Source organism: Hemiscyllium ocellatum, chromosome 48 (assembly GCF_020745735.1).
Source record: "Hemiscyllium ocellatum isolate sHemOce1 chromosome 48, sHemOce1.pat.X.cur, whole genome shotgun sequence".
Classification (NCBI taxonomy): domain Eukaryota; kingdom Metazoa; phylum Chordata; class Chondrichthyes; order Orectolobiformes; family Hemiscylliidae; genus Hemiscyllium; species Hemiscyllium ocellatum.
Genome location: NC_083448.1, coordinates 17,150,061 through 17,169,054, shown reverse-complemented (window position 1 = coordinate 17,169,054; position 18,994 = coordinate 17,150,061). Strand labels below are relative to the sequence as shown.

General features: G+C 49.1%; 1 protein-coding gene across 1 annotated transcript in view; it reads right to left on the bottom strand.

Moving 5' to 3' along the window:
* Window positions 1-1,414: 1,414 nt before the first annotated feature.
* Window positions 1,415-18,994, bottom strand: part of LOC132837034 (lysyl oxidase homolog 2-like) — a 57,485-nt gene continuing 39,905 nt past the window's right edge. Inside the window, exons 9-14 of the mRNA XM_060856687.1 lie at window positions 18,106-18,271; window positions 16,764-17,007; window positions 6,284-6,399; window positions 5,688-5,824; window positions 3,503-3,614; window positions 1,415-2,261 (exon numbers count right to left, since the gene is read on the bottom strand). Coding sequence (XP_060712670.1) covers window positions 2,182-2,261; window positions 3,503-3,614; window positions 5,688-5,824; window positions 6,284-6,399; window positions 16,764-17,007; window positions 18,106-18,271 — 855 coding nt within the window. The 3' untranslated portion in view covers window positions 1,415-2,181. The remainder of the gene's footprint in view (window positions 2,262-3,502; window positions 3,615-5,687; window positions 5,825-6,283; window positions 6,400-16,763; window positions 17,008-18,105; window positions 18,272-18,994) is intronic.

Sequence of the window (18,994 nt, the reverse complement as noted above, 5' to 3'; positions counted from 1 at the left end):
CTCTCTGTCTCCCCCTAACACACACACACTCATACATGCTCTCACACACAGTCATACACGCTCACTTACTTACACACACACACACACACACACACACTCTGAATGACTAACCAACATACACAGAGACACTGACTAAGATACAGAGACACGCACACACACACTCATGACACCCACAGTAACTCACACACACTCACAAAGACACAGACACACACTCACTGAGAAACACACTCAGATAAGTATGCTGCAGACTGTAGAACAAAACCAGACAGTCAAAAACAATTCCAACGAGGAATTCCAGACAGCCATCCTCACCTGTACAGCTGTGAGAAAGAGGACCTTACTCTGATGGGGAATGGTGCAGGTCCATCAGAGAGGCTCTTCTTCATTTGATGCTGGCTCAGCACACAAGGGAGAAGGGAACAGGACGATTTGCTGAAAGGATGAGATAAAGATGTCTGGCTGGAACAGGAGCAGCACCCACTGAGCAGTCAGCCTATACAAGGCTGCTTTCTGGAAAAGCTTGCTGTGATCTGTTTCGCTCAGGGGAACTCTGGGTGTGCAGAGTGGGGATTTTGGGAGGCCAGGTGAGTGGTCCCCTTCTGGGTCACACATTGAACTACAGGCAGACACCTGGAGTGGGAGTAGGCCATTCAGCCCTCCCAGCCTGCTCTGCCATCCATTCTGAACATGACTGACCCACTATCTCAGTGCCATATTTCCCCCTTCTCCCCCTGAACAATCCATCAAATTGCCGGTCTCTTTCTTGACTGTGTTCGGTGGACTGGCCTTCCCAGCTTCCTGCGGTGAGGAATTCCACTGCCTCGGAGTGAAGAAATGTTCCCTCATCTCAGTCTGAAATGGTCTACCCCATATCCCGCTGAGACTGTGTCCCCCCTAGTTACAGACCCCCACCTACCCAGGGGAACCATCCTCCCTGCACTGAGTCTGTTGTGCCCTGTTGGAGTTGGATACATCTCAAGTCAGATCCCCTTCCATCCTTCTGCACTCACGCGAACCAGTCACTGCGAGGACAGTCCAGCTATCCCCACCTTCACTCACTGCCTCTCTGTCAAGGGGATCCTGCCTCATGTAATGGAGATGAAAACTGTCCACAATACAGCAGGGGTAGTCTCAGCAAGTCCCTATCAGACGGCAGTGAGACATCCCTACTTCGGAATGTCAACCTCTTGCAATGAAGGCCACCTCAAGTACCTGCTTGTCTATTTTCACTGACAGATGTACAGTACATGGCCACCCAGATCCACATTTCCCAATCCAGTATATCGCTGTTTAATTAACACTGCTGGTGTTCTGTCTGTCACACCAAAGTTCACAAAACAGCAGTGCTGATCCTCCTCCGACAGTGAACACAGGAACCGCCCCTCTTTCTCAAAGAATCAAACGAGAAACCAAGTCACTGTAACTGGCTTTATTACTGACGGAGGGTTTGTTTTTCTTTAAAATTCAGGTAAATATCCAACCTCAGGACACGTTGCTGCAACCCCATGTCACATATAAAGCAGACGGGATTGAGTCGGCTTACAGAGAGAAATCAGTTTGAAGTGAACCGTAGACGTCTGGTTGCAGAAGGTGCTGGTATCTGCACACCATTCAGGTCAGCAGTGAGGTGAACAGTAGCCCCCACCCCTGGTTACCCGCTGACTGAGATATGGCCTTGCCCTTTGGAGGACTCAAGGTGACAAGAACCTGCAGACATTTTAAGCAGCACTGCAGCAGCTCTCCTTCACTGTGGCTCTCTCTCTCTGTCTCTCTCTGCTGGATCTCACTCTCTCCTCAGCACCAATGACAACGGCTTTGCCTGTGTCTAGCAGCCATAGCCATACACAGATGGACAGGCAGGGGGAGAGAGCGAGAGCGAGAGCGAGAGAGAGAGAGAGAGAGAGAGAGGAAAGGAGAGAGGTAAAAGGACATAGCTTCAGACTGAAGTGGAAGTGTGAATCTTTAGTCTTGGTGAAGTGGCTCCAAGCAGTTGGGTGCAATGGAGCTAACGCCAGACAGCACAAGAGAATGGATTTGTATTCCTGCAGCACACTATTCTTACACTGGAGACAGTAGCACCAATATTGCATTGACAACCATGCATGGCTATCAGTCCATGCTTCACCGGGCGTCCCTTGGTCTTTGGTCAGTATTACTGAAGTGGTCATCTCTCTTGTGGCCTTACCAGTTCGACAGACGGTTACTGATTAATCCGGGGAAGTGTTCAAAGATCTCTTCGGACTCCAAGCTGAAAGAGCCACCTGGGAAAGGGACGGAGCGGGATTATTGACAGGTCAGCTGCATGGCACAGGGGAGCAAATGAGTACACTCTCCTTATTCCCTATCACATCCCGGGAGCAGGAGAGGACGGACTGAATCAGCAGCTGCTGAAATCTATTGGATTCCCTCCGAGTGAAGGAGGAGGACACCTCAGGGGAACAGTTCATGGAGAAAGGCTGGGATTGACTCTGTGTATTGGCAGGAGGTGGATTCCCCATCAGCCAGTGAGATGGTAAGTCATGCAGAGGCTGGAGGTCATGGTGAATAGACGTGGAGCTGGGAATACACGGCAGGTCAGGCAGCAAACAAGAAGCAAGAAAGGCAATGTTTCGGGTGGAAGGGGAAGGGGAGATAGGATGGTGATTGGTGGATGCAGATAGGGACTTATTGTGATTGGTCAGCAGGAAGGGAGGAGGAAGATGGGCAGGTCAGGGTGGAGGGGAAGGGAAGGGCTAAACATGGGATCAGGCTGGGGGAAGGGGCAGAGGGAATTTGAAACTGGGGTCAACTCTACGTGGAGATCATTGGTCTGTCAGCTCTCCAGGTGAAATATCAGGTGGTGTTTCTCCAGTTTATGCCCGGCCTCACTCTGACAGTGGAGGAGGCCAAGGCTTGACATGTCCTTGCGGGAAGTGGGAGTGGGAATGAAAATCAATAAGAACTGGAAGATTGGGTTGGTTGATGCGTGCAGAGCGCAGAGGTTCCACAAACCAGTTCCTGACTCTGTGTTTGGTCTCCCTGGTAATCAAGGAGATCACATCGAGAGCAACGGACAGGACGGATCAGCTTGGATGAAGTGCAGGTAACTCTCATCGGATCTTGGGGCCTTTGACAGAGGTGAGAGGGGAGGTGAAGGGGCAAGTGTCGTACCTCTTGCGGTTAGAAAGATGTGGTGGGGAGGTTAGTGGGGGGTGTGTGGGGCTGACCAGGGAGTCTCCGAATGAACAATCCCTGCAGAAAGCAGACAGGGGTAGGGAAGGAAACACAGTTTTGGTGGTGGCGTCTGATTATAGGTGGCGGAAATGTCAGAGGATAATCTGTTGGATTGGGAAGTGGCTGGGGCGGTGGGTGAGGACCAGGGGGACTTTATCCTGATTGTTATTGGGGAGAGGGAGTTTGAGGGCAGAGGTACTGGAGATGGAGGAGATGCAGTTGAGGGCATCCTTCATCACCAAGAAAGAAAAACTTGAGTCCCGAAAGAAAACAGTGTGATCTGACTCACCAACATGACAGTTGTAAGCCCAGATGCGATGTCCATCGTATTTGCAGCGACACTTGACGACATTGTTGGAATAGTCCGTCTCCACCACCTCGTAGTTCGGATTGATGACAACCTGCAGAGACAGAGGCAGAGAGAGGAACACAGACAGACTGTCAGCAGAAGGGACACACACACATTTCAGACAAACGATTTGACAGAAATGATCATCTCGTCTTCTCTTTCAGATCATAAATTTATGTAAATTAATGAAAGTAATTAACTAAGTAGAGGTGGCTGGGCAGGTGATGTGGTATAGTTGTATAATGTTGGAACTGGGTGATCCTACTGTGAACTGCAGTGACTACACCTGCAGTAAGTGTTGGTTGCTGGAGGAACTCCGGCTCAGAGTTGATGATCTGGAATCTGAGCTTCAAACACTGTGGCACATCCGGGAGGGGAAGAGTTACCTGGACACTTTGTTTCTGGAGGCAGTCATCTCTGGCAGATTAAGTCATTCAATTTCAGTTAGTGATCAGTGACAACAGGGTGTGATTGCAAGTGAGTGGAGTGTGTGGTGCTGGAAAAGCACAGCAGGTCAGGTAGCAGAATAGTCAACGTCTTGGGGATAAGCCCTTCATCAGGAATATTGGAGGGGGTTGGGGCAGCAGGGAAAGTAGTTTGGAAGGTGATAGGTAAATGAAGCTGGGGGTGGGGTGGGGGGTGATGTTGGTATGTCAGAGCAGAGGGTGGAACAGATAGATGGGAAGGAAGATGGACAAGTAGGACAGTTCAAGAGGGTGGTGCTGAGTTGGGGGTTTGGGGGGAGGGGAGATGTGAAAATTGATGTCGATGCGGCATGTTTGGAGGGTTCAAAGGTGGAAGATGAGATGTTTCTCCTCCAAGCATCGGGTAGCTAGAGTTTGGACCAAAAAGGGAGGTGGACAAAGGATAGGAAATTCCAGACCAATTAGCTTAACTTTTGTAATGGAGAAGATGCTTGAGTCTATTATAAAAGAAGAAATAGCAAAGCACCCAGACAGAAACGGTTGCGTTGGGCAGACACAGCATGGGTTCATGAAAGACAGGTCATGCTGAACTAATCTTTTGGGATTCTATGAAAACATTACAAACGTGGTGGACAATGGGAACGCAGTGGATGTGGTGTACCTAGATTTCCAAAAGGCCTTTGACAAGGTGCTGCACAAGAGGCTGCTGCAGAAGATAAAGATGCAAAGTGTTATGGGTAAAGTATTAGCATGGATTGAGGATTGGTTAACCAGCAGAAAGCAAAGAGTGGGGATAAATGAGTGCTTTTCTGGTTGGCAAGTGGTGTGCCTCAGGAATCAGTGTTGGGACCACACTTCTTCACAATTTGTCTAGATGATTTGGAGTTGGGGACCATGTGTAGTGTGTCAATGTTTGCAGATGGCACTAAGCTGAATGGTAGAGCAAAGCGTGCAGACAACTGTGAAACTTTGCAAAAGGACATAGATAGTATAAGTGAGTGGGCAAAGGTCTGGCAGTTGGAGTACAATGTTAATAAATGTGAAGTCATCCATTTTGATAGGAATAACAGTAAAAAGGACTATTACTTGAAAGGTAAAAAAAAGATTGCAGCATGCTGCTGTGCAGAGGGATCTGAGTGTCCTTGTACATGAATCACAGAAGGTGGGTCTGCAGGTGCAGTAGGCAATGAACGAGACAAATAGAATTTTGTCCTTGATTCTTCACCTAGAGGATTGGGAATCTATGGCATTCCCTGCCCAGTGAAGTAGTTGAGACGTCCTCCGTAAATGTTTTTAAAGCTAAAATAGATAATTTTTTGAACAATGAAGGAATGAAAGGTCCAACTCCATGTTGACCAGATATTGTGCATTACTCTGATTCCAGCACCCAGCCCATATCCCTCTAAACCCTTCCTATTCATATACCCATCCCGATGCCTTTTAAATGTTGTCATTGTACCAGCCTCCACCACTTCCTCTGACAGTTCATCCCATACACACACCACTCTCTGAGTGAAAAGGTTGCCCCTGAGGTCCCTTTTAAATCCTTCCCCTTTCACCCTCAGCCTATGCCCTCTCGTTCTGGACTCCCCCACCCTGGGGAATAGTGAAGCCCGCTTCTCAATGCGCCCTTCCCAATCGGATTGTGACAAAGATGAGAAAGTCTCTGGAAAAGGCTCGGGAAAAGTGAAGGTGCTTACCTGGAGCACATAGTCCCCCGGACAGACGTCACTCACATCGATCCACTGGCAGTCAATGTCATGACTATATGTGTCCCAGCAACCTGCTGTGATCCCTTGCTCACCAAAGTTAGCACACTGATAGTTCTTACGATCCTCTGAAACACACACGCATTCCTTAGGTTCAACATCACCCCCGCCCCGCCCCCTTCAAGGGGTGAACAAGGAAGACGACAGAAAGATCTTGCATTTCTAGAGCGAACCACACAACCTGGGAGCCTCCCAAGAGACTATCCAGTAACCATTTCACCTTGGACCCAGAAGTTTGAGTATGGGACACTGCTGCCCAAGGGAATGCGACATTGTCAGAAATAATGCCTCATTGTCCTGGGGATCGATTGGCAGCATTATTCCCAAAGTCAGTATTTCTGGAAAGCAGCATGACTGAAACAGAGTGTCACATTGCTGCTCAGGGGAACTCGCTTTGCACACACCGGCTGACATGGTTCCCTTGTGGCATCACTGAAGATACTTTCCAAAAACCCTTCAGTTAGTGTGCTTCCATAGCCAGAAGAGCTGCGGGAGAGGAAATCCTGGGAGAGGGTGGAGGACAGTACCTGAGTCACACTGAGTATCCTCGAGACAGAAACTGGCCTTGTGTCCCTCAGCAACCCGTGTTCCATTCAGCATCAGGAGATCGTAAGTGGTGAACACCTCCATGCTGTGGTAGTGCCTACAAGGTGGGCAGAAGGTCAAGAAAATCACTCAAGCATCCCAATCTCTATCATACATCATCTTGCCAACATACAAAGTTAAGGGTGACCCAATCAAAGTAATCACGGTGTTAACAGGCAACGATAAACAGGGGAGATAAAATGATTTTCACCGGCTGGGGATTCTCCAGTTAGGGGACACAGTATGAGACTGAGAGCCAGGCTGTTCAGGAGAGATGTTAGGAAGCAGTTCTCCACACAAAGGGTGGGAGATATTTGGAACTCTCTTCCACGGACAGCAGCCGATGCTGGATCATGTGGGAATTTTAAACTGCGAGACAAATACACTTTTGTCAAACAACACTATGAAGGGAAATGGGTCAAAGTCAGGTTTGTGGAGTTAGGCCACAGACCACACCATGGTCTTATTGAGTGGCCTCCTCCTGTTCCTATGTTCCCTGAAATCTGCAAATCCCCCCTCCAGTGGATTTGTTCATCCCCTTGAGCGATAGGAGTGATGCAGCAACAGACAAAAATTGAGTTTGAGTTACAGATGCTGGAAAGCTGACCTGTTTGGGATCAGTGAAACTTAAGGCCCTGTCTGTTCCTATGATTAGCTGGAAACATGAGCTGTGCTTTGAACTAGGCCTCTCTCTTTCTCTTGAGCACAGCCTATGCTAACTCCACTCGGCCCTGATTCAACCTAGACTCCTTGGATGGCCTGGTCGTTTTATAAAGAGGGTTGACTCGGTCTGAGACAGCAGCTCCCAAGGACTGACCTGCCTATCATGGTTTGAGCAGTATGCTGGAAGGGGTAGCTCTCTGTCAGCACAGGCTGTAATCTTTGCATCTTTCGGGCTGTTGCTGGCCCAAGATGATTTGCTGTGTCTCGATAGAGAAAGCTAGCCGATGTCAGACACAGAAGACACTGCTTCCAGTTGGCCCAGGGCCCCACCTCCTGATCCAAAGCTTCAGCACAGCTGTCATCACCAGAGCTAATTCTAGACCCAAGGCAGCAGCAGAGCCAACAAGGGTTGACAAGACCCAACCAGCTCTGTCCCAATCAGCAACCCCAGGGAAACCCTTTCCACCAGGAAGTGTGGAGGTGAGGTCGATCTAGCCATCAGCAAGTACCCTCCAGTTTCCTCAATGTATGGGTTCTTCATCTTGGAGTGAGACCAAACAAAACTGCAGATGCTGGAATCCAAGGTAGACAAGCAGGAGGCTGGAAGAACACAGCAGGCCAGGCAGCAGCAGGAGGTAGAGAAGTCAACATTTCAGGTGCAAATCTTTCTTTAAGTGACTCCATTCCAGTCTCCCACAAATCTGTGCCATTGTTCCGTGAAACAAAACTACATGAAAAATCAACGTTTGGACAAGTTCTCTTGACCCGTCAATTGAAGTGACCTAATGTTTGAACGTACAAAATAGGTGACATGTACCATCTGCCCTTCAAACTATCTGTGTCATCCCGTCAGATTGTGGCTGATCTGGATGTGTGTTCACAACTCCACCTTTCCAGCTCCCCCACCTCACCAGAATCAATCCAACGCTGCTTCAAACTGTCTTCCGAGACGGGGACTTGCAAACCTTCAAAGACAAAACCTCCCTCATCTCTGTCATGAAATGACCACCCCGTCCTCTGAAACACAGTCCCCCATCTTCTGGACTCCGGGAAGCGTCCATTCCATATCCACCTTGTCAAGACTGTTCAACACGTCAATGGCACGCCCTCATCGTCGGAAACTCCAGCAGAAACAAGCCCAGGCTGTCCCCAGAGAAGGGGGTCGGTGGAGAGTTACAAAATCTGGAGCAGATTGGGGAGTGCAGCTGGGGAGAAGCCCCCCCCCCCCCCAAACTTCTGTAAGGAACAACAAGGGCATGGATGTGCACATAAAGCAAGGAGGATGGGAGAAAGAACTTTCTCACTCAGTGAATGTTTCACGTCTAGAATGGACTGTCTGGAAATGTGGCCGAGGTAGGCTTATTTTCTCTCTTAAGTTTCTTTCTTCTAATTGCAAGAGCTCTGTCAGGCAAGGATGATGAACTCAGGGCATGTATGGGAAGATAATACTGGGTGAGAGCTACTGGAGAAACATGGCTGAGGGAGGGATAGGATTGGCAGCTTAACGTTCCAGGGGTTTAGGAGTGATTGGAAGGATAGAAAAGGAGGCGAGAGAGGACAGTGAGTGCATGTTTGATTTGGGAAAACATTGTTACTGAAGACAGGATGTTTCTGAGGGATTGTCCAGTGAAGCTGCATGGGTGGAACTCAGAAATAAGAATGGGAGAATCACCATTGGGATTATCCTATAGGCCAGTGGGAAACTGAGGAACAAATATGTGGAGAGATCTCAGATATAATAACATGAAAATAAGTAAGAATAATAGCATTATTTTAGCAGGGGATGATAACTTGGAGGCAGGTTTAATGGAAGCATACTATAGATGGTCATTTGGACAGAGATAGTGTGCAGGAGTATGGAGGTGGGGGAAGGCAGATTGGGGTGAGGAAAAAGAACAGATGCAGGCTTGATGGGCTGAGTGGCCTCATTCTGTACCGGAACAACCCTGCGATTCTGTGACGTGTTTTCATCAAACTGAATTGCGTGCAGTATTTTCTCATTTTCATTCCTCCACAATAAGTATGGATTGAGAGAGGAATAGGGAGACGCTTTCATCGGAAGGTCAGTTGTTCATCGGAAGGTGCGGATCTCTGAAACTGAAGGAAGTTCAAAGTGGAAGGAAGCACTCTCCCAGATCAGGGAACATGGGATTGATCTCATCTCACAGCCTGACCAAGTGTGGGGAGTAGTTGGGATCTAATATTTGTTCTGACTCAACATAGGAACACAAGTAGAGCATACATTTTCAAATGAACCTGTTGGACATCTAACCTTGAGAGAGGAAGGGAAATCCCGGTCTGGAGCTCCATGTGGAAGTGAAGCAGGGGGTGGATGGGACTTTGCTCAGTGACTGAGCTAAAACACCTAGCAGTAACACATTGAGACGCTGCACAGAGTTTGATGGTTTCAGCCCAGCAAGCTGGGAGGGAGTGCATGCTTATGAGGGTACACTCACAGACAAGGTCTGTGTTTCAGTCTCACTCAGCACCAGAGCTCAATTCCCAACAGAAGGGGAGGGATGGGAATGCGGAATACAGGACATAAAGGCAGGATCCGAGGGAATGACAGGGTGGGCTGAAGGGGGTCAAATGCTTCCCTGTGGCTCCTGTTTGATTCACTTCAGATGGAAGATGTGAAATGCTCACTCAGTCACCGAGGGCCCGAGAGGATTGGAGGAGCTTCCTCATGAGAAGCTGTTTGCAGTGTCGTTCCTGAGAGAAAGGGGGTTCTCACTGAGAAGATGTCACATAGAGATGGAGATGTCAACTCACAAGGCAGGGGGACAGAGCCTGTGTCTTGTCAATGTGAGTGGAGCGTGGCCAAGCCCTTGGCTTTTGATGTTGGAGGTAGTTGGTTCGGATCCCATCCCTGGTTTTATGGAGGGGACCAGGGATTTTCAGCGTCACGGCGATGAATTTCAAAGTGAGAGATGAATCAAGCTGAGAGATCCACAGGCAATATTTCCAAGCTGAGTCTCCAACAGGGAAAGCTGGATATGTAATTTTCATCGTGGATTCAGGTTCAAGGCTAGGCAGAGCTAGAGGGGATTGGTGGGGAGTTGTCAGGGGGTTAGAGTGAAGGAGGGCTAGCATAGGAGGTGGGGAGTGAAGTACAGTCGAGTTTGAGAATGTGAAAAGTTTGATTAAGACACCTTCCTCCTTCATGAACCTCCCCTCCTCAGGAGGAGCTCTGCCTGAAACACAAAACGCCACTTGTCTGGCACAGACTAGGCTACTCTGTCTCCCTCTTCCCTACTTCACACCCTGCTGCTGCCTAGGCTAGCCCTCCTTCATTCTCACCCCCTCTATATCCCCTGTGGCTCTGCCTAGCCTCGAACCTGCCACAGATTGGGGGTAAATTACAGACAAGCGAGAATGCATCCTTTCAGCCATACTGGCTCAGACTTAACATTTCCATCCTGCACGCAATTTGCGAAATACACCTTTTGTCTCACCCCCACCCACATCACCTCCCCCCAACACACACACACACACACACACACAAAATCAACATTCACTGTTGGAGGTTTTCCCTGCAGATCCCACTGCTCGAGTCAAGGCTGACTGGGGATTCAACTCACAGCCTCCTGTCTCCCAGAGAACACACACAGCTAACCCTGAACTCCTGCTCTCTGAGTCATTCACACTGACAGGCAGGTAACTCCCTATTGGCTCATACTTAACATAATTTGGGGTGGCATGGTGGCTCAGTGGTTAGCACTGCTGCCTCACAGCACCAGGGACCCAGGTTCGATTCCAGCCTTGGGTGACTGACTGTGTGGAGTTTGCATATTCTCCCCGTGTCTGTGTGGGTTTCCTCCAGGTGCTCCGGTTTCCTCCCACAGTCCAAAGATGTGCAGGTTAGGGTGAATTGGTCATGCTAAACTGCCCCAAGGCCCTGTTTCCATGCTGTAGGGAATCTAACCTTAAACATTCCTATTCTGCACTGCATCTTTCAAACCTCAGCATGTGTCTTCCTCTGCCATGAAAGATTAATCACAAGGCCCCAAGGTTTGGAGGCAGAGCTGGAGTATTTTGCACTTGGTGGTCCACATTGCAGGTTCACGATCACCATCTGAATTCTACTTCCTCCTCAGTACATGATACGAACTGCGTCTGTGAGAAACAGGGAGGAAACCACTTGATGCCAGGATGATGTGGATGAAGGTGTGGAGATGCCAAAGTAGGCAGGCCGATGGTGATCCGAACGGCAATAGATTGGAGATCTGGGTGTTATTCACCTCCCAAGGATAAGCTGTAGGCTTTCATAGTGACAGGACTTGAGTAAGGGGGCAGGGCTGTCTTACTGCTGTTGTACTGGCTATTGGTGAGACCATCCCTGGAATATGCGTGCAGTTTCAATCTCTGTAACTGTGGAAGGGTGTGCTATGAAGGGAGGACAGTGGCCATCCAGCAGGCTGATCTCTGAATGGACTGATATCTCAAGGGAGGCTGGAACACTTCTGATTCTACTCATAGGAGTTTCAGTGACTAAGGAGGGAAATCTTATAAACACCTCTAAAAATCAATTAGTATTAGATGGGTGGATGCAGGAGGCACCAGTTAAGTATAAGACCTGTTACAACTGAGCTGAAGAACAGAGTGGAGAGCCTGTGATATTCTCTACCACCACAAGGGGCTGACATCAAAACCCAGAATGTTCACAAGAAAGAGAGAGTGTTTGGGGAGAAAGGGAGTAAAAGGACAAAGCAGGAACAGGGGACTGAGTTGGATGAGCAGTCATTACTCACAATGAATGGCAGCACAGGTTTAAAGGGTGAAATGGCCTCATTGTGCTCTTATTTCCTCTGTTTTTCAAATACATCATCACCATTTCAACATAAAATCACAACATGGTAAGGGAGCAAATTGATGCAGTAGAGGTGCACTGGGCCCCTAACTCTCAGTCTGCCACCTGTGTGTTCTCATTAACATCACAAACGGGCACATAGTGAACAATAGCTGAGGTCAGGTTCTCAGCCTCTGTCCTGTTGACCCTGACAGCCACAGTTCAAACCAGCATCCTCTCCAGAACCGAGTCCCATTGCTCCCAGACAGGCTGGTGAGGAACAAGATGATGCACCACTTGACTGCGAGTGAACATGGTCAGCTCTTTCTGGAGGCGAATGGAACACAGCATGGTTCATCAGCACTTTGTTCACACTGGGATTCACTGTTTCAGTGCTCCTCAAACCTCTGGAAAACTCCATCAGCACTTGGGGGGGGTGTTGTCAGACTCGACACAGAGGACCAGCTTATTGAAGGCAGAGCAGGGAAGGTTTTGACTCTCGCGTCAGGAGCAGGACAGCTGTCCAGCAACAGAACATGCAGCTGTGAGCATAGCTGTCAGCACCAAAGTCCAGGCTGGCACTTACTGTGCAATGAGGGAGTGCTACTCTGTCAGGGGTGCTGTCTATTCTGGTAGCAAAACAGGCCATTTGTGAAGATGGGCACAAGGAGTAATCCCCACTATACTTAGTCCTTTGTAATCCTCCCTGAGTGGATAATATGGAGAGGTTCAGTTAACAACCAGAATTACTGTTTGGGATCCGGTTTTTTTCCCCAGATGCTGCCTGCCGGACCTGCTGGGTGTTTCCAGAAGCTTCTGTTAGTATTCTATGTTGTTCCAGTCATTTGGCTGGTCTCCAGCACACCTTATTTGGAATGTTTTATTATTACCTCTCTGCTTCATTTGATTGGATTATAATTCAGCCCTTTGCTTGTTATTCAGCTGTTGACACTTTACACAGACCGTCGAACACCCTTGGTCTCCTGCAGAGAATTATTATTTGAGCACATCATTGGTGTAACCTTCTGATATCTGTGCCCTGGATCTCTCTGTCCATAAATACTGGGGTGTGTATGCTTCCCTCTCTCTTCACCTGACAAAGGGGCGATGTACTGAAAGCTGGAAATCTGAAAAGGTTGGAAAGGCATCAACAGGCCTGGGGAGAAACAGGGCCTATAACACTGAAACAGAGGATCAGCCATGTTCTGTAAGAAAAACAGAACCAAAAGGGCCGAATGATCCTCAGCATTTCTATGACATGATGAAATACGTCAGATCCTCAGGAGTCTACATTAGTGTGGTGCTGGAAAAGCACAGCAGGTCAGGCAGCATCCGAGGAGCAGGAGAATTGATGTTTCAGGCAAAAGCCCTTCATCAGGAATGGGCTTTTGCCCGAAACATCGATTTTCCTGCCCCTCAGATGCTGCCTGACCTGCTGTGCTTTTCCAGCACCACTCTAATGTAGACTCTGATCTCCAGTCCTCACTTTCGCCCAGATCCTGAGGAGGCTTCACAGAGCGGGTGTTGTTAGGATGGCAGTCAAACTCCAATGTGGGGACACGGTTTAAAAATGGCGGGATTACGTTAGGGCCCGGGTGTCCTTGGAGAAGGAGCACGCAGTGTCCACAAACACCCTGGAGTTGTTCAGGGAGAGGTGGGCGCCGCAGGGAGTGGAGTGCATCATTTCCCCCTCCAACTCTATTCTGATTTAGTCCCTGCCCTCCCCTTCACTGTTTGATCACACAGCATTGCCCTTCGATGTGAAGTGCACTGCTCGTCACTGGCCACTCGGGTGTTTTCCTATTTTCCTGGTGGTGGAAACTGAATAAAGATTTGTACACCTTGTGTCTTTCACTGTGTCTCACACCTACACACACACACACACACACACACACACACACAAACACACACACACACACACACACACGTACTGGGGAAAAATAAGCACTACCGCAGTTAGGCGGTAGTGTGTGAAAGAAAAAGTTAAAAAACCAGGGGATAAGGGCACTGCTTGGCACTGGCCAAGAAAAAAAGAAAACCAAGAAGAAACAAAAATGGAGGGATGGGCAGGGTGGGACTCCCATGTCAGGCAGAGGGATGGAAGAAGGTTTCTATCTCAGACAGTCCTGGGTCTTTGGAACTCTCTTCTGCACAGGGAGGGTCACCAAATATTTTCAAGGTGGAAATAAATAGGTACATAGCTGACGAGGGAATCTAAGGTGAGTAGGGAAGGTTGGTGGGAGGTGGCAGACTTGGGGACCACAACCTTACTACCGGTGCAGCAGGCTTGAACAGCTGCATGGCCTACTGCTGACAGTCAATGCCAACATTTGAGTTTGTGACTGAAACAGAAAGACAATAACCAGTTTACTGCCCCTCATACTTCCAAGGATCCCCTCCCCCGACATGTGCAGACAGACAAACACTCAGGTCTGGCTGTGACACAGGGTTCTGCTGTAGGTGAGCAAGGCTGGGGGCAGGGAATGCTGGATGACGAGAGGTATTGAGCCTCCGGTCAAGAAAAAGCAGGAAGCATATGTCAGGGACAGGAGGACACGGGGACACGGGGAAGGAAGAGTACAGTTATAAGGGAGGTCAGGAGGGGCAAAGGGAACATGAGATAGTTTTGCCAAACAGGGTTAAGGAGAATCAAAAGAGATTCAACAAATTTATTAAGGGCAAAAGAGTAACTAGGGAGAGAATTGGGCCCCTTAAAGATCAGCAAAGCCACATGTGTGGGGAACTGCAAGAGGCGGATGAGATGCAAAATGATGATTTTGTTTCAGTGTTTACGATAGAGAAGGAAATGGAAGTGAGAGAACTTGGAGAAATAAGCAGTGATATTTGGAAAAGTGTCCATATTTCAGAGGAGATGGCACTGGATGTATTTAAGCTGATAGCGGTGGATAATTCCTTGGGTACCTGATCTGGTGGAACCAGGAACTTGGTGGGAGGGTAGGGAGATTGGTGAGATTGCTGGGCCTCTTGCTGAGATTTTTGTATCGTTAATAGCCATGAATGAGGTGCCAGAAGATTGGAAATTGTCTAATGTGGTGTCATTATTTAAGAAAGATGGGAAGGAAAAGCCAAGGAACTATAAGACGGGTGAGCCTGACATCGGTGGTGGTCAGGTTGTTGGAGGGAATCCTGAGCGACAGGATGTACATGTATTTGGAAAGGCAAGGACTGATTAGGGATAGTCAACATGGTGTTGTGCGTGGGAAATCATGTCTCACAAACTTGATAGTGTTTTTTGAAGAAGGAACAAAGAGGATTGATGAAAGCAGAATGGTGGACATTGTCTCTATGACCTTCAATAAGGTGTTTGACAAAGCTCCCCCATGGGACACTGGTTAGCAAGGTCAGAGCACGTGGAATACAGGGAGAACTCGCCACTTGGATACAGAATTGGCTCGAAGGTAGAAGACAGAGGGTGGTGGTGGAGGGTTGTTTTTCAGACTGGAGGCCTGTGACCAGTGGAGTGCCACAAGGATCGGTGCTGGGTTCACTACTTTTCATCATTTATATAAATGATTTGGATGCAAGCATAAGAGGTACAGTTAGTAAGTTTGCAGATGACACCAAAATTGGAGGTATAGTGGACAGCAAAGAGGGTTACCTCAGATTACAACGGGATCTTGATCAGCTGGGCCAATGGGCTGAGGAGTGGCAGATGGAGTTTAATTCAGACAAATGTGAGGTGCTGCATTTTGGAAAGGCAAATCAGGGCAGGACTTGTACACTTCATGGTAAGGTCCTGGGGAGTGTTGCTGAACAAAGAGACCTTGGTGTGCAGGTTCATAGCTCCTTGAAAGTGGAGTTGCAGGTAGATAGGATAGTGAAGGCGGCGTTTGGAATGCTTTCCTTTATTGGTCAGAGTATTGAGTACAGGAGTCAGGAGGTCATGTTGTGGCTGTACAGGACATTGGTTAGGCCACTGTTGGAATATTGCTTGCAGTTCTGGTCTCCCTGCTGTAGGAAAAGTGTTGTTAAACTTGAAAGGGTTCAGAAAAGATGTTGCCGGCGTTGGAGGTTTTGAGCGATTCGGTAAGGCTGAACAGGCTGGGGCTGTTTTCCCTGGAGCGTCTGAGGCTGAGGGGTGACGTTATAAAAGGTTCATAAAATCATGAGGGGTATGGATAGGGTAAATAGACAAAGTCTTTTCCCCAGCAAACGGGAGTCCAGAACTAGAGGGCATAGGTTTAGGGTGAGAGGGGAAAGATATAAAAGGGACCTAAGGGGCAACTTATTCATGCAGAGGGTGGTGCGTGTATGGAATGAGCTGCCAGAGGAAGTGGTGGAGGCTGGTACAATTACAACTTTTAAAAGGAATCTAGGTGAGTATGTAAGTAGGAAGGGTTTAGAGGAATATGGGCCAAATGCTGGCAAATGGGACTAGATTAATTTAGGATACCTGGTTAGGATGGGTAAGTTGGACCAAAGGCTCTGTTACCCTGCTGTATGTCTCTATGACTGTATGACTCGATGTCCCATGGAGTAAGACATGACAGGGAAACACAAGCAATGTGATCTGGTATTCTCAAAGCAAATTCCAATCAGCTCCTGTGGCCAGGGTGTGGCCACATAGGGAGATCAAGGAGACTGCTTCCCATCCCATCAAACCTCAGCACTGCTTCACCATGACACAATATTTCTGCCCAATGTCACTTCAGCACAACACATCACAGTTGGGTTGCTTTAGTTCAAACAGTCATCTCTCCAGCTGGCTCCCTGCACGACCTCGAAAGCAGTGCTTTGGATCTCTCTCTACCTGCAGTGTCAGCGCTGTGGTTCAGTCCCTGACTTCACATGTCATGGCATTGGGCCCTATCCATGACAGAGCAGAAGCACAGAGAGAGAGCGAGAGAGGTGTGTGTGTGCGCGTATATGTGTGGCGTGTGTGTGAGTGCGCGTGCACTGCACCAGCAGGGCTGCATTCCCATCAGGGGGATGCCAGGACACACTGTTACCTGTGACACTCATGCCAGATCCACGCGTGGCGACCTGCCTTGGGCCTGAAGTCGGCCTCCCCGTTGTTGTGGATTTGGGAGGAGAATCTCAGCAGCCGGCGATAGCTGGTCAGAGGTGGCAATCCCACCGCTGAGCTTGACAGACAGTTCTCTTCCATAGCACAGGCCAGCATGGACAGAGGCCGATTCTCCAGGTACGTGGTCTCTTCAACCACCCGCGGGTTCAGAACCAGGTCGGAAGCAGCTGGGAACAAGAGTGCACAAGGGTTACTGTCAACCCCAGAGCCCACTCCATCCAGCTCCATCTCCTCCCACTGGTCTGGGACCAGCACACCCATCCACACAAACCCACCTGAGTCCTCCCAAGGGAGACAGGCAGGAGGCTGAAAGAACACAGCAAGCCAGGCAGCAGCAGGAGCTGGAGAAGACAACATTTCAGATCCTGAAGAAAGGTTACACTCAAAACATGGAACTTCTCCACCTCCTGATACTGTGTTCCCTCAGCCTCTTCCTTGTGGACCTTGGATTCCAGCATCTGTAGTTTTTGTTTAGTCTCTGAGTCCTCCCCAAGCCCTGGCCAATCATTCTCACTCACTCCAACTCCTCTCACAGAGTGCCAGTCAGAATGACACTGCTGAGTTTGAGTCACAATGTACTGGGTGAACATTAGCTGCTCAGTCCCACTGAGGACAGGGGAAATCTTGAGCTGGTCAAAGAAGCTTCTGCACCAGCTTTCTTTATTAACACCTCATTCTGTCCACTGTCCCCCTCCAGATCCCTTTTCCCCACTCTTCACTCTCCCTCCACCTCCCCTTCCAGGTCTCCCTCACCCCTTCAATCTTACACTTGCCCCCTCCCCTCCATCCCTTTCTCAATCTCTGCCCTAGTTCTCCATCTACTCCAACTTGCCCCTTCTATTTCACCTTCTCTCCTCCACCCGGCATTCTCCCTGCACCCCTTCCCCCTCCCTTATCCTCACTCCTCCTGTTCCCCCTCACACTTTCCCCAACCACTCTGCCAACCATTGCCTCCTGCCCTTCCCTTCACCTCTCTTTCCTCTTGTTCCCCCTCTTATCTCTTTCATCTCTCTCTCCCAATTATCCCTTCCCCAGCCGTGTCGAAGCCTCCCCATTCCCACCTCTCTTCACCTCACTCTCTGGTCCACATTCTCTCCTCCCCTCCTAAATCCCCATCACCCACTCTCCTTTCCTGTTCCCTGTGCCACCCACCATGTCTCCACCTTTCCTGCTCGCTCAGGATGCTGATGGGGGTTCAGGAGGAAGGGAAGGCAATGCTTTGTGCAGCTGTTGGTTCTGGGGGAGCAGGAGAGAGCTGGACTTACCTTCTGTGCACGAGATACCAGCAGCAAACTGTCCCCCTCCATTGGGGCAATCAAGCTCCTCCCCATGGTGAAGACATTGGAAAAGGGACATCTCCGTGCCTGAACATTTCACACCACTCATCACCACTTCATCAGCTGATGGGTCCCCTCCCCAGAACCAGGTCTCCTGAAGGAAAACACCAACTCATCAGCCTGAGGGAAAAACACAGGCGAGATCTCTGATCTGAGCTGGGAGCATGGCAACTCCAGTACAGCTAATACCCGAACACAGCCAGAATGGAGCTATCTCCTTCCCCCACTCCTCCTCAGCAGGATTACACTGTTTCATACCGAGACTGATCCCTTTCTGCAGTAAGTTATCCATCTATCTTGTCCAGTTCTCTCCCCCGAAACCCTCCAATCCCCTTTGATCATTATCCTGATCTCCATTAAGATAGCAACCTGGTCTGTCCAGTTTCTCTCTCTCCCTCCCTCCAATCCCTTAATCCAACTACAATCATCCCCTTCTTCACTCAGATAGCAAACTGGTCTGTGCATCACTGTCTCAGTCTCCCTCCCTCCCTCAATCCTCACCCATCGCAATCCCCATTCAGTACACAATCTCCTCTGTCCATCACTGTCTCAAGTCTCCCTCCCTCCCTCAATCCTCACCCATCGCAATCCCCATTCAGTACACAATCTCCTGTGTGCACCCTCGTGTTTGGATCCTGACATCGCAGCCTCCACAGTTGTTTTCCCTCTCACCGAGAGAAAAGAAATATTGCTCATCCTTCACGGAAGTCTTAAATTATTCTGCACCAATATTCCACAGATATAAATGGAGATCTTTGCTGCCTTGCCAATTCTAGCCAAGCTTTTATCACAGAACTACCGAGCACCCTCAGATTGT